This window comes from Castor canadensis, chromosome 10 (assembly GCF_047511655.1).
Source record: "Castor canadensis chromosome 10, mCasCan1.hap1v2, whole genome shotgun sequence".
In the NCBI taxonomy this organism is placed as follows: domain Eukaryota; kingdom Metazoa; phylum Chordata; class Mammalia; order Rodentia; family Castoridae; genus Castor; species Castor canadensis.
Window position 1 is genome coordinate 80,631,429 of NC_133395.1, and position 16,949 is coordinate 80,648,377.

A 16,949-nucleotide genomic window follows, 5' to 3' on the forward strand; every position below is an offset into this window, starting at 1 on the left:
GTATAATCATTGATTTTTGAATTCTCTTTTGGTGTGTAGGGGTGGGTTTGGTACAGGGTCTCTTTGTAGCCAAACTGTCCTCCTACTCACGGTCCACTTACCTCAACCTCCTGTGTGCTGAGATTATAGGCATGGACCACCAACCCTGGTTGATAATGAATTATTCTTAAAGAAGAAGAATTTAAGAACAATTGATTTGGAAGGTTTTTTCCCCCACCAGTTGTTACTATTCAACATTTACTATTTTAACCATCCTAAATGTATAGATCAGTGGAATTAAGTACATTCACATTGCTGTGCCATGTTCACCATCCATCTCTAGAATGTTTTTTAATTTTGTACCCTTTGAACACTTCCCTCTTTCCTTCTCCACTAGCCCCTTGAAACCACTGTTCTACCTTCTGTCTCTATGAATGTGACCACTCTAGGCACCTGGTCTAAGTGGAATCACAGAGTATTTGTCCTTTTGTGCCTGGCTTACTTCACTTACCATAATGTCCTCAAGTTTCATCCATGTTGTAGCATATCAGAATTTCCTTCCTTTACTCAGTAGGTTATTTGTGTACTCATAAATGCTTCCTCCCAAAATTGACATACTGCTGAATTGTATACCTACAAATAGCTAAGATGGTAAATTTTACATTTTATATACCACAATTTAAAAAAATGGCATACTGTTTGTTCTCTTTGGGCACAATTTGCACAAACTTGATTTGTTTGCAAGGCTATATAAGCAGCTTAAAAAATACCCAAAGCATGGTGTAAAGATAAGATACCTAAAATGTACTTCAGAAATCAGTGCTGTTTAATGTTACTTCAAGGACATGTACAGAAATAGAAGCTTTTTTTATATAGAGAGTGTTGAACGTTTCCTGTCTATTGCATTTATTGGGTTTGCCATATTTGACAGTAGAAGAAAGATAATGTTGAACGAGTATGATTTTCTTAGATACAGCTGTAGAAGAACCAGTGTTTTTAGTTGTAAGGTCTGCCTTATCAATATACACTGGAGTAAGTAGCTATTTCTTTCATACACTGAGAAGTTAAACATAATTATGAATCCTTAACTGAAACTATGAATTGGGAACACAGATTTTTTTTTTCTCCTTCATAGACAAAATACTTTCTTTTCCCCCTGATTTTGTGCAAGGAATGATGTTTATTGTCCAACACTCAAATAATCTAAAGCTGTCAGAGGAAGAAAGTTACTTGAAATTCCAGAAACGATAATCATCATTAATGTTACATGATCATTCTTTCATGCACTATTTTACATATTTAAATAAATGTCCCTCACACCAAATTGATTGTAACTGGAACTGTGGATGCCTTTTCCCATTTTGGTCCCCCCTGCCACATCACTGGTAGCCTCATGTGTTTGCTTCTGTGTTTTTTATTGAACATGGGAAGAAATATAGAAATTTTCATCTTCCCCTCCAAATATTTAATTATTTTAAAGACCTAATGCTTTTATTTCTGAGTTAAGAGTCCTAAAAAAAGGTTATTACTGAATCATAAGAAAGATAAAAGAAAAAACAAAAAGCAAAACAAAAAGTTTTGATAAGAAAAATACATGGTTTTTTATTTTTTTGCTTTCCGAAAAAAGTTGAAGATCCTTGTGTTAAGACTTTGCTTTTCTATGAATTGTCTCATTGTCCATTGGATTGTTTGTCCTTTTCATCTTGTGAGGTTGTTAGTTTATTCTAGATGGTAACCCTTTGTTGATGTCTCAGACTTCTTTCCAAGATTTTCATTTGGAAACATTTTTTTACAAGTCTTTTATAGGTTGGATTGTGGGACTCTTGTTGATTTTTGTTTTTCTTTCTTTCTTTTTTTTTTTTTTGTTTCTTTGGGAGTTGTTAATGGAGTTTGAACTTGGCCTCCCACTTGCTAGATGGTGCCCTACCACTTGAGCCATACCCTCAGGTCTTTTCAAAGAAGAGTAAACTCTGTTTAATAAATTTAAGAAATTAACTTACATGGTTTGTTAATGAGTTCCATATAAATGAATAGCTTCCAAATATTAAAATACATATAATATTTAACTTTCTTTATTCATGGGTCCTTAAGACTTACCCCCTCCCCCTCCCCCCTCACTGGGTATAAACTCGAGGCCTACAGTCCACCAACCCTTTTCCATGAAGGTTTTTTTCAAGATAGGGTCTTGTGAACTATTTGCCCGGGACAGGCTTGGAAACTCGACCCTCCTCATCTCTGCCTCTTAAGCAGTTAGGATTACCTGCGTGAGCCACTGGTACCAGCTGAGGTAGATTCTTGAGTGTTTGTAATCCTTCCTTTATAGGTTAATTCTACAAACATTAGTTAAGTGCCAGTTGTTCACTGGACAATGGAGTAGGCTTTGGAGATTGAGATAAGCATGTTGAAGGCTTCTATTTATTGATTGCTTACTGTTTTTTATGTGATGTGCTAAGTGTTGGACATGTCATTTAATCCTCCTAACAGCCTATTATTATTTTGTGGTGAGGAAGTAAAGCTAAGTAGTAGCTTGTCCAAATGACATAGTTAATAAATTTTGAGTGTGGTTAGCAGTTTGACTTAAATGCCACTGTAAGCCAGGTATGATGGTATATGTCTATAATCCAACACTGAGGTGACTAAGGCAAGAGGATGGTGTGTTGAAGGCCAGCTTGGGCTTCATAGTAAGACCCTGTTTCCAAAAAAGAAAAAAAAAGTCCTCTGGTCAAGGATTTAGAATACATAAGCAATGTTTAACAGTGCTGTACTTACTATTAAAAGCACAGAATCAGGACAAGTTAATTCTGTGTAAGTGTGTAATTTGAAAAAAATCTAACAGTGCAGAAGACATTTTAAATTGAGGCTTGGGGGTGAGGAGCAATACTGGGGATTAAAACCAGGGCCTCGTGCTTGCTCGACAAGCACTGTATGTTCAAACCACGCTTCTAGCCCTCACTGCTTTAGTTTGTTTTTCAGGTAGGGTCTCATGCTTTTGCCCATGGCAGGCCTTGGACCATCATCCTCCTATCTCTACCTTCTTCACAGCTGGAATTACAGGAGTGCACCACAACACCTGGTCCTTACATTAAGAGTTGGAGAACATGTAGAAATTTACTAGACAGAAAGGATGGAGGAAGAACAATGGCATCCCTTGAAGGCAGAGAAAATAGAGCATAGCTTTTTTCCTTCTTTGCTTTTTTATTTTTAGTACTGGGATTTGAACTCAGGGCCTCATACTTGCTAGGCAGGCACTCTGCCACTTGAGCCACTCCACTAGCCATTTTTTCTGATCCTATTTTGAGATAAGGATCTTGCCACCTGTTTGCCTGGGCTGGCTTTGAACTGCAGTCTAGTCTCTGCCTCCTGAGTAGCTAGGCTTAACAGGCTTCAGCCACCAGCTCCTGGCTTCTTTTTAAAAACATTTTATTATTAGCATAAATAAATTGTGCAAAGGGGTTTCATTGTAATATTTGCACACATGCATGTTATACACTTTGATAAATCACCATCTGTGTTACTCTTAGCAGTCCCAGCCGTCTTTTAACAGTTTTTAATAAGTTTCATTATGCTATTTTTATACATACATATATATATATAACATTCTTTGATCATATTCACCCTTACCACCCTCTTCTTCCCCCCTTTCTGTTGGTTCCCCACAAGCAGTCCCCGTTTTTTACAATCATGTATTATTGTATCTAGATTCTGCATATGAGCAAAAACATCCATTATTTGTCTTTCTGAGCTTGGCTTAGCTTATTCAGTAAGATGATCTCCAGCTCCATCTATTTTCCTGCACATGACATAATTTCATTCTTTTTTATGAAACTTTTTTTTTTATGCATTCATCTGTTGTTAGGCACCTAGGCTTATTCCATAGCTTGACTACTGTGGTCAGAAGGGTACAATTTTCCAGGAACTGTCCAGTGTGGTTGGGTGAGGTGGGTGGGGTGCAGAGGGCAAGAGCCATGCCACAGGTACTGTTCTCCTCAGCTAAGATTCTCAGTCTTCAGCTGTTATTCAGATAGAATAGGAAAAGGCATTTTGTCTTGTCTTTTCAGTGCTAGAATCAAACCCAGGGCCTTCAGCATGCTAGGCAAACACTCTGAGCTGCATCCCTGACCTAGGTCTTCAATATTTTCAAAGATCACATTTAATAATATACAGATACATATTTCTCCCCACTCCCTTGGACATAGTTGCCTGAAGAATGGAATATTATTGCAATATAAATTTTTGTACAGTAGTACTGATTTGTAATCAAACATCTTTTTTTAATGTTTTTTAAATAAGCTTTATTCAAGTATTTAATAAAACAATCAATTTCAGAAACTTATGAGCAGAATCTTAAATATACTCAGTAACCCTCAAATTGTGAAACATTTGTTATAATTTTATATATATATTATATTTCCAACATTTAATTTTATAATTGTTTTATTTATGTGTATAGTTACTTATAATGGATTTCTTGCTCTAGCTAGCTCTCTAAAACATTCTTTGATAATACATATTTGTCATATTAGTGACAGTATATAGCTAAACAAACATATTAATGGTCTGAACAAATTCTCTAAAATCCATATTTTTCTAGTTGCCCTTCCCTGCCCCCTCCACATTGGCAGTACTGTGGTCTGAATTCAGGAACTCTAGCTTGCTAGGCAGGTACTCTGCCATGATTCCTTGCATCCAACCTGACTATTAAATATCAGTATCCTAATTTCTATTTAAGTAGTTACTTACCATTGTGCTGCTTTACCCTGCTAAACATTCCTAATACATAAAATACAGGGCCTTTGAAATAAATGTTGTAAGTAGAAAACATGTACAAGATTTCAAAGAACTTACTTTTTTTTTTTGTGGTACTCGGGCTTGAACTCAGGACCTACACCTTGAGCCACTCCACAAGCCCTTTTTTTGGTGTGTGTGATGGGTTTTTTCGAGATAGGGTCTTGCAAACTATTTGCCCAACTTTAAACCATGATCTCCTGATCTCTGCCTCCTGAATAGCTAGGATTACAGGCGTGAGCCACCAGCGCCCGACAGAATTTACATTTTTAAATAAAGAAGAAATAACATGTTTTGGATTCATTAGGTTAAATAGCATATTAAATATATCTTTCCCTTACTCTTTTAATACAGCTACTAGAATATCTAAAACTACATGTTAACTCACATTATGTTCTTATTGTTTAGTCATTCCAGAATTTTTTAGGGAACTTCAGTTCTGTCATATTTTAAAGTAATCTTAGTGAAATAAGAGGCCAGCAACCCTTACAAAGAAGTTATATTTTAGACAGAAGATACTTCATAATTCAATACTTTCTGTGAAATGTTTGGGGTGGTGGTTGTTTTGTGGCACTGGAGGGGCTCATGCACACAGGGCAAGGCACTCTACCACTAAGCTGTACTTTCAGCCTTAAAGATAATATCTGATCAAGATTGCTACTATTGAGAAGCCAGTCTTATCAGAGAATTCTCTCTGGGGTTAGTTCCTGTGAGCTGTGGGTAGTCTGCCTTTGCTTCTGAAAGCATAGGTTTTCTTTTCTTCTGTACATTCCCATTGGTTGTAAGGACTTTGGTTATAGGACAGCCATGTGTAAATTAGGTGTTTGTAATTTGGGACTACCTTTAATGGAAAATAGCAAGATCATATGGCATTGCTTGTCAGACTACTGTTACTAACATCAGCTCATTTATCACAGACTGCCTGGAGAAACCTTTTCATTTAGGAACTGCATTAGTAGAACTGAATTGGGTGCTTATTAGTTTTGGACTTATTACTAAAGTTTTAAGTGCATAGAAATTGTTGCTAAATCCAAAAATGAAAATACTATTAAGGATCATTTCCTTAGCTCTTTATTATGTGCATTGCTGTATGGTAAAATATAGAAATTGCTGTTCCAAACTTGGGGCTTGCACTTTGTTTTTTATAATGTATCATTGAAATATATAAAATGCATCTTAAAAATCAGGGAGGGGCCTACTTTACAAAAATGTATAGTTCCATTAAATAGATTGCATCGTGGTATTGTATTTTGACCAATCATCATAACATTGAGTTTCCAGATACTTCAGGAAATAGTACTTTTAGAAATCCTGCCCTGCGGCCAACTCAAAAGCCCGGAAGGATTTGGCATTGTCACTCCATTGATTGCCAAACTTTTATCAATTGGTGTCAGTAACTATGTTTTTGTACTGGAATTATGTTGGCCAGTAGTCCTTCTGGCTAGTAGAAGGTCTCATTACATCAAAACTCAGATGATGACAGCCTAGCCTCAGGATTTATTACATATACGTAGTGTAATTTGTTTTCCTTTCTTTTACTTTAACTTTACTTTTTTTGGGAGTGTCGGGTAGCACTAGGGTTTGAACTCAGGGCTTTTACTTTACTTTTTACTGTGTCTTTTTATTTAAAGTTGGTTTTTATATACAGCTTATTATTGAGCCTTGCTTCTTTTTAAAATTCAATTTGACAATATCTGTCTTTTAATTAAAAAATTAAAAACTGTTTATACCAGGGACTGACAAAACTTTTTTTTTTTAATGAGCAGATTGGGAGTGTATTAGGCTTTACAGGTCATGGTTGTGCCTACAACCATTGAACTGTGCCATTACAGTAAGAAAGCAGCTTGGACAACAAGCAAATGAACCCTGATCTCTGTTCCAAGAAAACTTTATTTACAAAAATACTGATTGTTTTATATTCTAATAGTGTACTTCCAATTTCCGCCTCCCATTCCTTGTGGTGTTACCGTATATTTTTATATTGTTTTATTTAATTGTAAGGGGGGAGAGGCAGTACTGGGGTTTGAATTCAGGGCCTTCTGCTTGCTAAGCAGGTGCTCTATTACCTGAGCCATTCCACCAGCCCTTTTTGGCTTCGTTATTTTGGGTATAGGCTTTCATGCTTATGCCCAAGCCAGCCTAGACCTTGATCCTCCTGTTTTTGCTCCCCCATAGCTGTGATGACAGGTATGTACCACCATTTCAGGTTGTTAGTTGAGATAGGGGTCTCAAGAACTTTATGCCTGGATTGACCTTGAATCGTGATCCTCCTGTGGAATAGCTGGGATTACAGGTGTGAGCCATCACTTTGGCTACATTGTATTATTTTTAAATCCCCTTTAGGTGTACTTTGCAAACTTTAGTGTTTAAATCTTTCTGCAAAAACCCTACTGTTAAGATTTAAGATTTGTCATGGTACAGTGCCTGCTTTGTAAGCACAAAGCCCTGTTTTCAAATCTCAGACCCACCAAAAAAAAAAAAAGATTTACAGTTTATCATAGTAAGTTACAAGGTTTATAAACTTGTACTGACTTAAAGGAGGAGAATCAAGCATATAGAGACAGTAAGGGTAAAAAGTGTTAGCCTAGCAAAGTCAGAATGCTAGAAGAAAGCTTCCAGGAGCTAGAGTACCATTTCATCCCATCCTTACTCCTCAACAGTTTTCATCTAATCATTCATTTAATTACTCTTAAAGTTTATATTTTTCTCCATGTTCTATATAGTGTGTATTGGAGTCACATGTTTTACTTTGTGTCTGATAGACCTGGTAATTTTCATTCAGTTCTTGTATTCTAGATTCTGTAGTGTATATTTCAGCTTTATGTGTTTTAAACAACAGCTGAACTGGTGATTTGTTGTTCTTTAGGATTTGTAGATGACTACATGAAGCCAGTCTCATGTTTTATTAGTATGCTTGGTTTTCCTAGACATAAAGCTATGTCTTATTTTAATACACTCTTAATACAGAGTGTAATAAATTCACTGTTTATAATTAACTTCCTTCAATGAATTTTTTTCTTGGTAGTACTTGTGTGGGAGTAATAGAAAGGACAACATATTTATTGATCCTGGATACCAGATGTTTGAGCAAGAATTGAATAAGATACTCCGAAGTTGGCAACCAAGCATACTTCCAGATGGTAATGCTATTTTAAAAATAAGTGTTGCTAACTTCATATTGGGATTATTTCTACAGAAAGTATGTTAAAAATAATAAACAATTTAAACTAGGTGGTTTTTTTTTTTTTAGAGTACTTATTCATGAGGTGATCTGTTCATCTCTTGTTGAACTGTAAATGAATGTGGTGGTAATAACTAGTGTTCATAAAAAAACTTTGTAATAAATGTGACTTACTTTCTCTGGAGTCCAAATTGAATGTTTGTCTTAAGCCCTTCAGTGGAGCTTCTGAGGTAAATTTCTCTTAAATCACTGTTAACAGATGTGTGAAGGAAATGTGTATGTATATATGGAAACTACCTGATCATGTCTGCTAGTCCTACTAAAGGACAGAGGAAACATCCAATACCTCATTGAGATGATGGTTCCATAGTGTTTCCTAGCCTTGGTGTTGTTAAAGAACTACATAAATAATTCTGACATTCATTCTACTTGACATGGGGTTTATGGAGAATTGATACAGATTTGTTTTACATTCACTTTATTTCTTCGTGGTTAAATGAAAACTCTTATTCATGATAATTGTTTTAAAGTAGTTCTCTCTATTTAAGGGTCGATATTCTCTCGAGTTGAAGAAGACTATCTTTGGAGGATAAAACAACTAGGATCACACTCTCCAGTAGCTCTTTTGAATACCCTGTTCTACTTTAACACTAAGTATTTTGGCCTGAAAACAGTGGAACAACACTTAAGACTTTCCTTTGGCACTGTGTTTAGGCACTGGAAAAAAAATCCTTTAACCATGGAAAACAAAGCATGTCTCCGATACCAAGTGTCTTCCTTATGTGGAACAGATAATGAAGGTAGTGTATCAGATTTTTAGTTTGAGATTGTCTTTAGTGGTAATATTCAAACCTTGCCTTACTAAAGCCCCACCTGAGTCACTTGTTCAGAACCTACCAACTGTCATTTTCACAAAGCAGAAAAACTGTGTCTTCTTATAATGTTCCTTCTTTTTTTTTTTTTTAATTTTACATTAGTAAAAGCTCCAGTGTAGACCCTGAAGGGGTCCCATTTTGCTGACAGAGATGCTTGGAATGAATAGTGCTGTCTTTCTTCAAGGTAATTTTAGGAGATTTATTTAATTTTTATTTTTTAAGATAAAATTACTACTGGAAAAAGAAAACATGAAGATGATGAGCCAGTATTTGAACAAATTGAAAACACAACCAATCCTTCTAGATGTCCTGTGAAAATGTTTGAATGCTACTTATCCAAAAGGTGAGCATTACTTTTTAAGAAGGCAGTCTAATTTGGTTGATGCTAACTCTGTAGACCTTGGGCTTTCTAGTTTCTCTCTTGCTTCTACTTGGTTCTGTGTTGCAGCTGCAGAGCAGCCACATGGTGCATAGTAATGAGCTCATGACCCATGGCTGTGCTGTGTTAAACTGTACACAAACAAGTGGCTAGCTGTAGTTTGCCAGTTCCTGGTGAGAAGGTATATTTAAAGGCAGAGATGGAAACTCAGTGCTTACATTTAAGGGAAAATAGTTCTCCAAGAAGTTCTGAAAGATACAATAGTGTTTTCAAGGCACTACACTTTTTAGTTATACCACTGCTGTCTTCCTTAGCTAACATATTACAACCAAATTTTTTTAAATGTTTGGGAACCATGGATTATTTCATGTTGTACCTTGTAAGTAAGCACTTAATTTTCAGAAGGATAGCATGAACTCAGAATATACTTCCTTATGTAAACAGCTTTATAAATCACAATTAGATCCCAGGATAGCTGTCAAGACTTTAAAAACAATAATGTTGCCTCCAAGATACTAGTATTTATGAACATGCCTTAAGGGTATTTGTATTTGACTGCAGCAGTATTAGGATCTTCCCGTGGCAGTAACTGTTTGTTAGGTTGAAATTCCTATTTCAGTATTATTTTGTTGGTGTTTTAATGTTTTTCTATTGTGTAATGTGGAGTAAGTATTTTTATTGTATGTGTTTCCATATTTCATCAATTCTCAGTCAGATTTTGCACATTTCACTAGTCCCTGGAACTGAGGTGCATGTTTAAGTTGATGTATCTTAAAATTATAAATTGGCACCATTAAAATAATGATAAATAATTGTGTATCTATTAATGGTGTCTCAGAGTCCCTGAAATACAGAGTTTAAATTATAGGAGGGAAGTAATACTTTTGTCACAGGATCTAATTTTGAGACTATTTTAATGACAGAATAGTAATGTAAGTAGTGAGCAGGGGACCTGACCATGTAGTGTGATTACTGGGGTCTGAATTATCCTTGAAAGAAGAAAGGAAAGTTTTAGGAAATTTTTATTTATTTATTTTTAATTTAATTGACCTTTTCTTTTTTCCTCCAAAGTCCACAGAATCTTAATCAGAGAATGGATGTTTTTTATTTGCAACCAGAATGCTCTAGTTCTACAGATAGCCCTGTCTGGTACACATCTACTTCACTGGACCGAAACACCTTGGAAAATATGCTCGTACGGGTTCTTCTAGTAAAAGATATTTATGATAAAGACAATTATGAACTGGATGAAGACACAGAGTAAAAAAGGAACGCTTCAGAAACAGTCGGGATAAAACAGCATTAGATACTCATGCTGCTAGATCTTTACTATGGAAAACATTTCAAGTTTACTCCTTCTGTTTTGGGTTTTGTAGCAGTGTACCCACACTGGGTATTACCGTGTAAATAATCTGTGAGTGAAAGTTGCCATTATTCTATGTAGTGGTTTTAGGATACTTAACAAATACATTCAAATTCTTTTTTTATTATTATTTATTTGATTAGGTATGTTTATAACTTTTTACATTACAAAATATGAATGAGAATGTGCCATGTATAATTTTTTCTTGTAGTAAAAAACATCCATATTGCACAAATCTGCTGTTGCAAAGCTTCCTCTAAAGGGGGCGCTTTACTGAGTTCTTGACCAGATGGTTGTGTATGGGTAGCACTACTAAAAGTTTAGAACTTGCAGTGTCTTTCACAATTTTTAAAATAAAATGTAAACTAATAGGCTGGGTTTTTTGTTTTGTTTTGGGGGGGGATTGTTTGTTTTACATTTTAGTTGCTGAAGCCTTACAAGGTTATGTAGAGAGATACCATCTTCTGTACCAAAAATAGACAAGAGAATGCTGTCATGATTGGTGTGCTGTAATGTGACTATCTATACTGGTGAAAACGACCTTTTGTTCCCCTTATTAAAACTTAGTGTCCTTTTCTCATTTGTGGCTTTCTGCATCACCCCAATCAATTAAAAAGAAATATATATATATATATATATATATATATATATACATAGTATATGTAAAGAATGACTATAAGTTGAAAACAAGATCTTTAAGACATTTTTGTTGATAAAGATGTCTGATGAAAGTATAAGAATCTCTGCCAACCATTAAGTACTGAAATTCCCTTCATTGATAGAGGTTTGATTTTTTAAAAAAGAATTACCTCCCCCCCACCCCCAGGAAACAGATCATGCTGCAATATTACTTGCATAGTAGAGTAAACTTTTGTCAGTTTTATTACAATTTTTGTGCCTGCTTCCAAATACAATTGATACATACATTGGATAAAATTATTTTTTAAAATGCCACTTCCCAAATAGTAGTTACAGAAAGTCAGGCTACTTTAAATAAGATAGGATCACATTTTACTCTGAATATTACCAGTGTAGTAATTCTGATTATTTCAGATGCTTAAAGAACAAAGAAAAACTGATGGATAAATTCTGTCACAGAGGAAATCATGTTTAATGTTAGATTGTTTGGCTTTTAAAAACTTGACTACTTCTTATAGAAGATTGCATTAAAAAGACAACTTTGTGCTTCTGCATAGCAATTTACCTGTTCAGACCTTTTCTTTTAGAATAAGGAAATTAACTTAAAATCCTACTTTCTGAAGACTGAGTAAAGTGCTAGTTGCAAATTATCATAAGGAAATCATTTGGCTGAACTTTGTATTGTGTGTGTAATTATGTTACTTTCTTTTTTCTAAATCCTGAGTCACCATGGTGATGTTAGTTCTTAAAGATTGTTCGGGGAGAAATTGGCCAATTTTCCATACTGGGTAGGAGTGTCCAAACATCCCTAAATATGTGTCTCTCCCTTATATAAATGTGAACACACTAAAGGAGGTTTGTCAGTTATGATTTGGAAAAATTCACAGGTATAATCATTGTATATTTAAGCAATAATTATCTGAAATGTTTGGCCTAAAAATTTACTTTATAGTGTTCTAACTTGTTTTATAAGTGCAAATAACTTTTCAGTCCCTTGATTTTATATTTCTTGAGTGATAATCAGACTGATGATAGTAAATCTGATATAAGTTAATTCCTAAAATAGATTGCCAATTGTCTATTTCATGAAGAAGTTGTTTAACACTTAAAATATATAATACAGAGACTTCCTTAAACTTTTTTCCAGAGCAACTTCTTTCAGCACTTTTCCTATAAATGCATACTATTGATTAAAAGGTGGTTCAGCCTAGCCATCTTTTATTCTTCAAAGTGGTGCTATCTTCCATAAAAGAGCAATAAATATTTTCCCAAATGTCACTTCTTGTATATGTTACCAAATTCATAAATTTCTGCCATGGTCCTACTACTATTATGCACCTAAGTACCATGTCCTGCTATTTGTGTTGTCTTCTCTTGTGTATTTAGCTTTTTTAAAGAAGGAACTGCCTACATTATTTTGATCTTCACATGGGTTTAGAGCTCTTGTCTTTGTCTTGATTGCAATCCGATGATAGATTGACTTGACTCTCAGGGGGAAAAGAAAAAGAAACTATTTTATGAGAATTGTCTGTTCTTGGACAGAACACACTTCATTGACTCCTGGATTTCCTTTGTGTGGTCCTAGCAGACTACCGAGGAAAAGGACAATGAAGTGATAGCGGTTTATTTTTGCTTCTTGGTAATTTCTGACTGTAGATAGCATCCTGTAAATATAACTTTATTGTCTTGATATCTATGGAAGATGCTATATTTTTCTGTTCTGAAGATGATTTTTGCCTTTTAAAATCATTCATTGATTAGCTATATTAGGGAGATGGATTTTCCATGCAAATTGAATCTTAATGTGTTTTTTTTTAAAAGAACTTTTACTGTCTTAGGTAACATATTAAAGGATTTTTCTAGGCAAGAAGCTGAGCTTTTCCAAGAAAATAATAAATTTTTGCTTAAATAGTAATTCATGTTTTTCGTTTAACTATTACCAGTGTGTTAAACATTGAAATAGAAGGAAGGTGCATATTATGCTTTGCATTCCAATTTATCACTGTTTCTCTGATGGAATTTCCTTTTGTCCTGGGCAATTATGATTTGCAAAAGGACTTAACTCATTTATGCATAGTGTTATGCACAAATATATGTATTATTACAGTAACGGAGAAATCAGAAATGCAAGTTTGGGTTTGAACTACTCTAGTGTGGGTACATTTAATCTGAGTTTCTAAATATCTTGCAGTCTTAAATCACTATAAATATTTACATTTTTATTTTGCCAATTATTTCCTAAATGTATTTTTATACATATGTCACTTTTGTCTAAGCTAACATCAACTGTAGGATAACTTCCTTATTCCCTTCAAACAGAATAGTTATAAAAGTGTACATGAAAGTATTTTAAAAGAATAAATTTCTTTAACCAAACTATAATACTTTTGGGTTTTCCCCCTTAAGAAGCCCCTAATGCATATTTGGGAAAGATTCCTAAATTCAATTATTCTGTTCTTCTGTGTTCTTAGGATTAGATCAATTTTAAGACTGTTTTCCAGGATTCAAAAACTTCTGCGTTGAGTTTCTGGGTATACCATTCTACTAACAGAACCTTACCGACTTAGAAACTGATACCCAGAACAGGTTAGCTGTATCAGTTGGGGGCTGGGAATAGTGTTTCTATTCTAGTGGTATCTGAATTTGTACTTTTATTTTGTTTTACCTGGGAACTGGATGATAGGAGGTTTGCTCTGATCCCACCACCTTGTAAATGAATTAGAAAAGAGAAAGTTGTCCCTGAAATCAAGGCAGGTGATATCCTAATTACTGAGTTAACAAGTTCGTGAGTTTAGGCTTTTTGAAAAAGAACAAAGTAGAAGCTACAATTTTTAACTTGTAAGTAAAGTACAAGTTGAGCATTCCTAATTTGAAAATCTGAAATCTGAAATGCTCTAAAATCCAAAACATTCAGAATGCCAACGTGACGCTGTGGAGTTTCGGGATGCTCAACCAGTGAAGTTTATGCAAGTGTTGTGGAATCCGAAATGCTTGTGGTACCAAGCAATACTTAACCTATATTATAGAATTGAAGAGAGAGGGCCACACACCATTGTATCACTGATGGGAGATGGAGATCTTAACCAAGTATACTTTCTATTGTAGTGTATGGACGAGACCAATTACAGCTCTTTTAAGACTTTAAAGTTCTTTATTCTGTCTAGGCTTCAATTGCTTTATCTGTAAAATGGCAACATTGCCTTCATTTTTGATCCTGGAGTTTCAAATTGAACACAGTTGATAGTAAACTTTACAGATTTATGTTTGAATCCTTCTGATTTATTTAGAAGCACATTTTCTTGGAGAAGGGAAGAGATCTTTTCTAAAACAGCCTTAATTGAGAACATGTCAGACACTTTCTTTTTAAAGTCCAACTCAGGTAACTCCTCAGAATTAAACTCAGCACACAAAATGTACATTAAGACACAGATTAATATTTGCTATGTATTTCCTCAGTACCAAAGAACTGCTGCTCTCCATGGTATTTAGGAAGGAAGCAAAAAAAAAAAAAAAAGATTAAGAAATTAGTTTTCTAAAGGGGTTGGGCGGGGAGTGGACAAGATACCATACATTTAATTCCTAGGGAATGGATAGTGTGTGTGTACGTGTGTGATAATTAACAAAGACAGTGTGGACACCCAGAAGTACTCCAAACAGGTCTTAGGGTATAGATGATGGTGTAGAGTAGGTTTTGTAGAGAGTCACTATTGCCTATGAGTACGTGCAATAAGATTCCTGTAACTGCCATTGCTTTTTAGTCTGCTAGAATTGATCAGCAGAGAGCAGGTTCTGATTATTTTAATGGTACTGCTGTGATGGCATCAGTACTTACCTCTGGCTTTAAGCCCAAACCAAGAGTAGTTTTTAAAAAAGAAAAAGTGGGTTGCTAGAGCACCTATGTGCATCAGCAAAGCCTGAAAGGAATTCAGCTCTAGGAAGTCAAGATGAGTAGTTCAACTTCTAGGTTATGTAAAATGGGCAGAACACACAAAGCCCAAGGGTAGAGGGGGTTTTTGCTGGTTGTTTAGTTTTTGGTTTTTGTGGGACTGGTGTTTGAGCTCAGGGCTTCATGCTTTCACTCTTACCATCTGAGCCACACCTCCAGCCCATTTTTTGCAGTGGTTATTTTGGAGATGGTGTCTTGCAAGATATTTGCCCGGGCTGGCCTAGAATCATAATCCTCCTAACCTCAGCCTCCCAAGTAGCTAGGTTTATAGCATTACAATTTTTGTTTTTGATAGCTTCACTAAATACTTGTTTTCCATAGCAATTGCTTTTGGAAATACACTCAACTATTTGCTAAGTCATAAGTCTTAGCTCTATGTAAGGTGAAACATTACCCTTTTGGTTACATATTTGTAGTTCTAAATACATGTCAGCAGATGGCAATAGTACATAGCACAAGGTCTCGATTCTATTTTTGGTGTGAGGGTACTGTAAATGTTGGAATCCTTGGAAATTTCAGGATTCAGAATTTTTTCCTTTAGGAAGATGAGATGTATGTTGTAGGTTACATAAAACTGTACAGGGTGTCTGCAGTAACACCACAAAATCAAGCTTTATGCAGTTATGAACCAGACATGTAACTGGAATAAACTATGTCTTATGTAGTCCAGGTCATTTTTCTGTCACAAACTTTAGACAAAACTAGTTTTTCAGATTTTTTTTAATCTCAAAATTACTGATAAGGAATTGCCAACCTGTAAAAGAAAACTAATAGGTCTAATATTTTCCTTTACTAAAATATATAGCAGTTTTAACGGAAAGGTTTCTTCTGTAAATTTTCCATATTTTAAGAAAAATGCATGAAGTGCTTAGAGTGGGAATAAATTACAAGTGGCAGTTTTAGAACCATCATGAATTCTGAAGCACTTAAAAATAACTACTTTCTTTTAGTTTCCACCCTGCCTTAGTATTTGTAGCATAAGTATTCTACATAGTATGACACTTTCATGGAGAACTGCATTCAGGTCATGGAGCCGGTCATTTATTCATTCAACAAATTGATTATTCTTCCAGGCACTTAACCTAGGTGCTGGTAATACAGTAGGACTTAAAGCCCAGCTCCTCTCTGGGACTTACTCAAGCTGGGAAAGAGTGTGTGGTGGGCTGCCAGATAAGATAGGTCTTACTGCGCGCAATCACTTGTATTTCAAAGTGAAATTATCCACTCCAGACCTGTTGTTAGACCAGCTCTGTCTTCTGACTTACCTACTGCACCTGTTTCCTGTTCTGTTAAGAGGGAGGTGCCTGCTGCTTTTAGGATTCAGAGAGGTGCAAATTGAAAATAGCAGTAAACAGCTGCCAATGGGAGGTTGTCAGTCTTAGGTAATGCTTGTCCATTTCATTTTCAACCTGTCACCTTGCTGCAAGCACAGCATACTTCGCCAGAATGTAACGTAACTTGGGATACTTGCTGTATTCCAGGTTCCTAGGAAAGTTCCTGGCACGTACTAGGTGTTAAATGTTTGTTGAATGAATCAATGATTATAAGTACTTTTTGAGTTCAAGAACTTTGAAAATAAAAGAACTATTGGAAATTAGACCTGTGATGCATGAAGAAGTGCCTGTTTTTTTGGTGTGCATCTGAGCATGTGTCTCTTGCGTTTGTTTCCGTGTGCGTCTTTTCTGACTACTACCTCTGAGTGCCTCAGTCCTCCATTTGTGACAGTCAGAGATGGAATGCAGGCTTGATGGTTTATACTAACTCATCATAAACACTTCTAAGTCATGTGGACTTTTCTAAAA

The 16,949-nt window shown here is 35.3% G+C and overlaps 1 protein-coding gene across 1 annotated transcript in view; it reads left to right on the forward strand.

Moving 5' to 3' along the window:
* LOC109695263 (zinc finger MYM-type protein 2) overlaps positions 1 to 16,746 on the forward strand; it is a 97,269-nt gene extending 80,523 nt beyond the window's left edge. The window contains 4 exon segments of the mRNA XM_020177681.2: positions 7,790 to 7,904; positions 8,494 to 8,745; positions 9,043 to 9,163; positions 10,271 to 16,746. Of these exon segments, the coding sequence (XP_020033270.2) occupies positions 7,790 to 7,904; positions 8,494 to 8,745; positions 9,043 to 9,163; positions 10,271 to 10,463 (681 nt within the window). The 3' untranslated portion in view covers positions 10,464 to 16,746.
* The last annotated feature ends 203 nt before the right edge of the window (positions 16,747 to 16,949 follow it).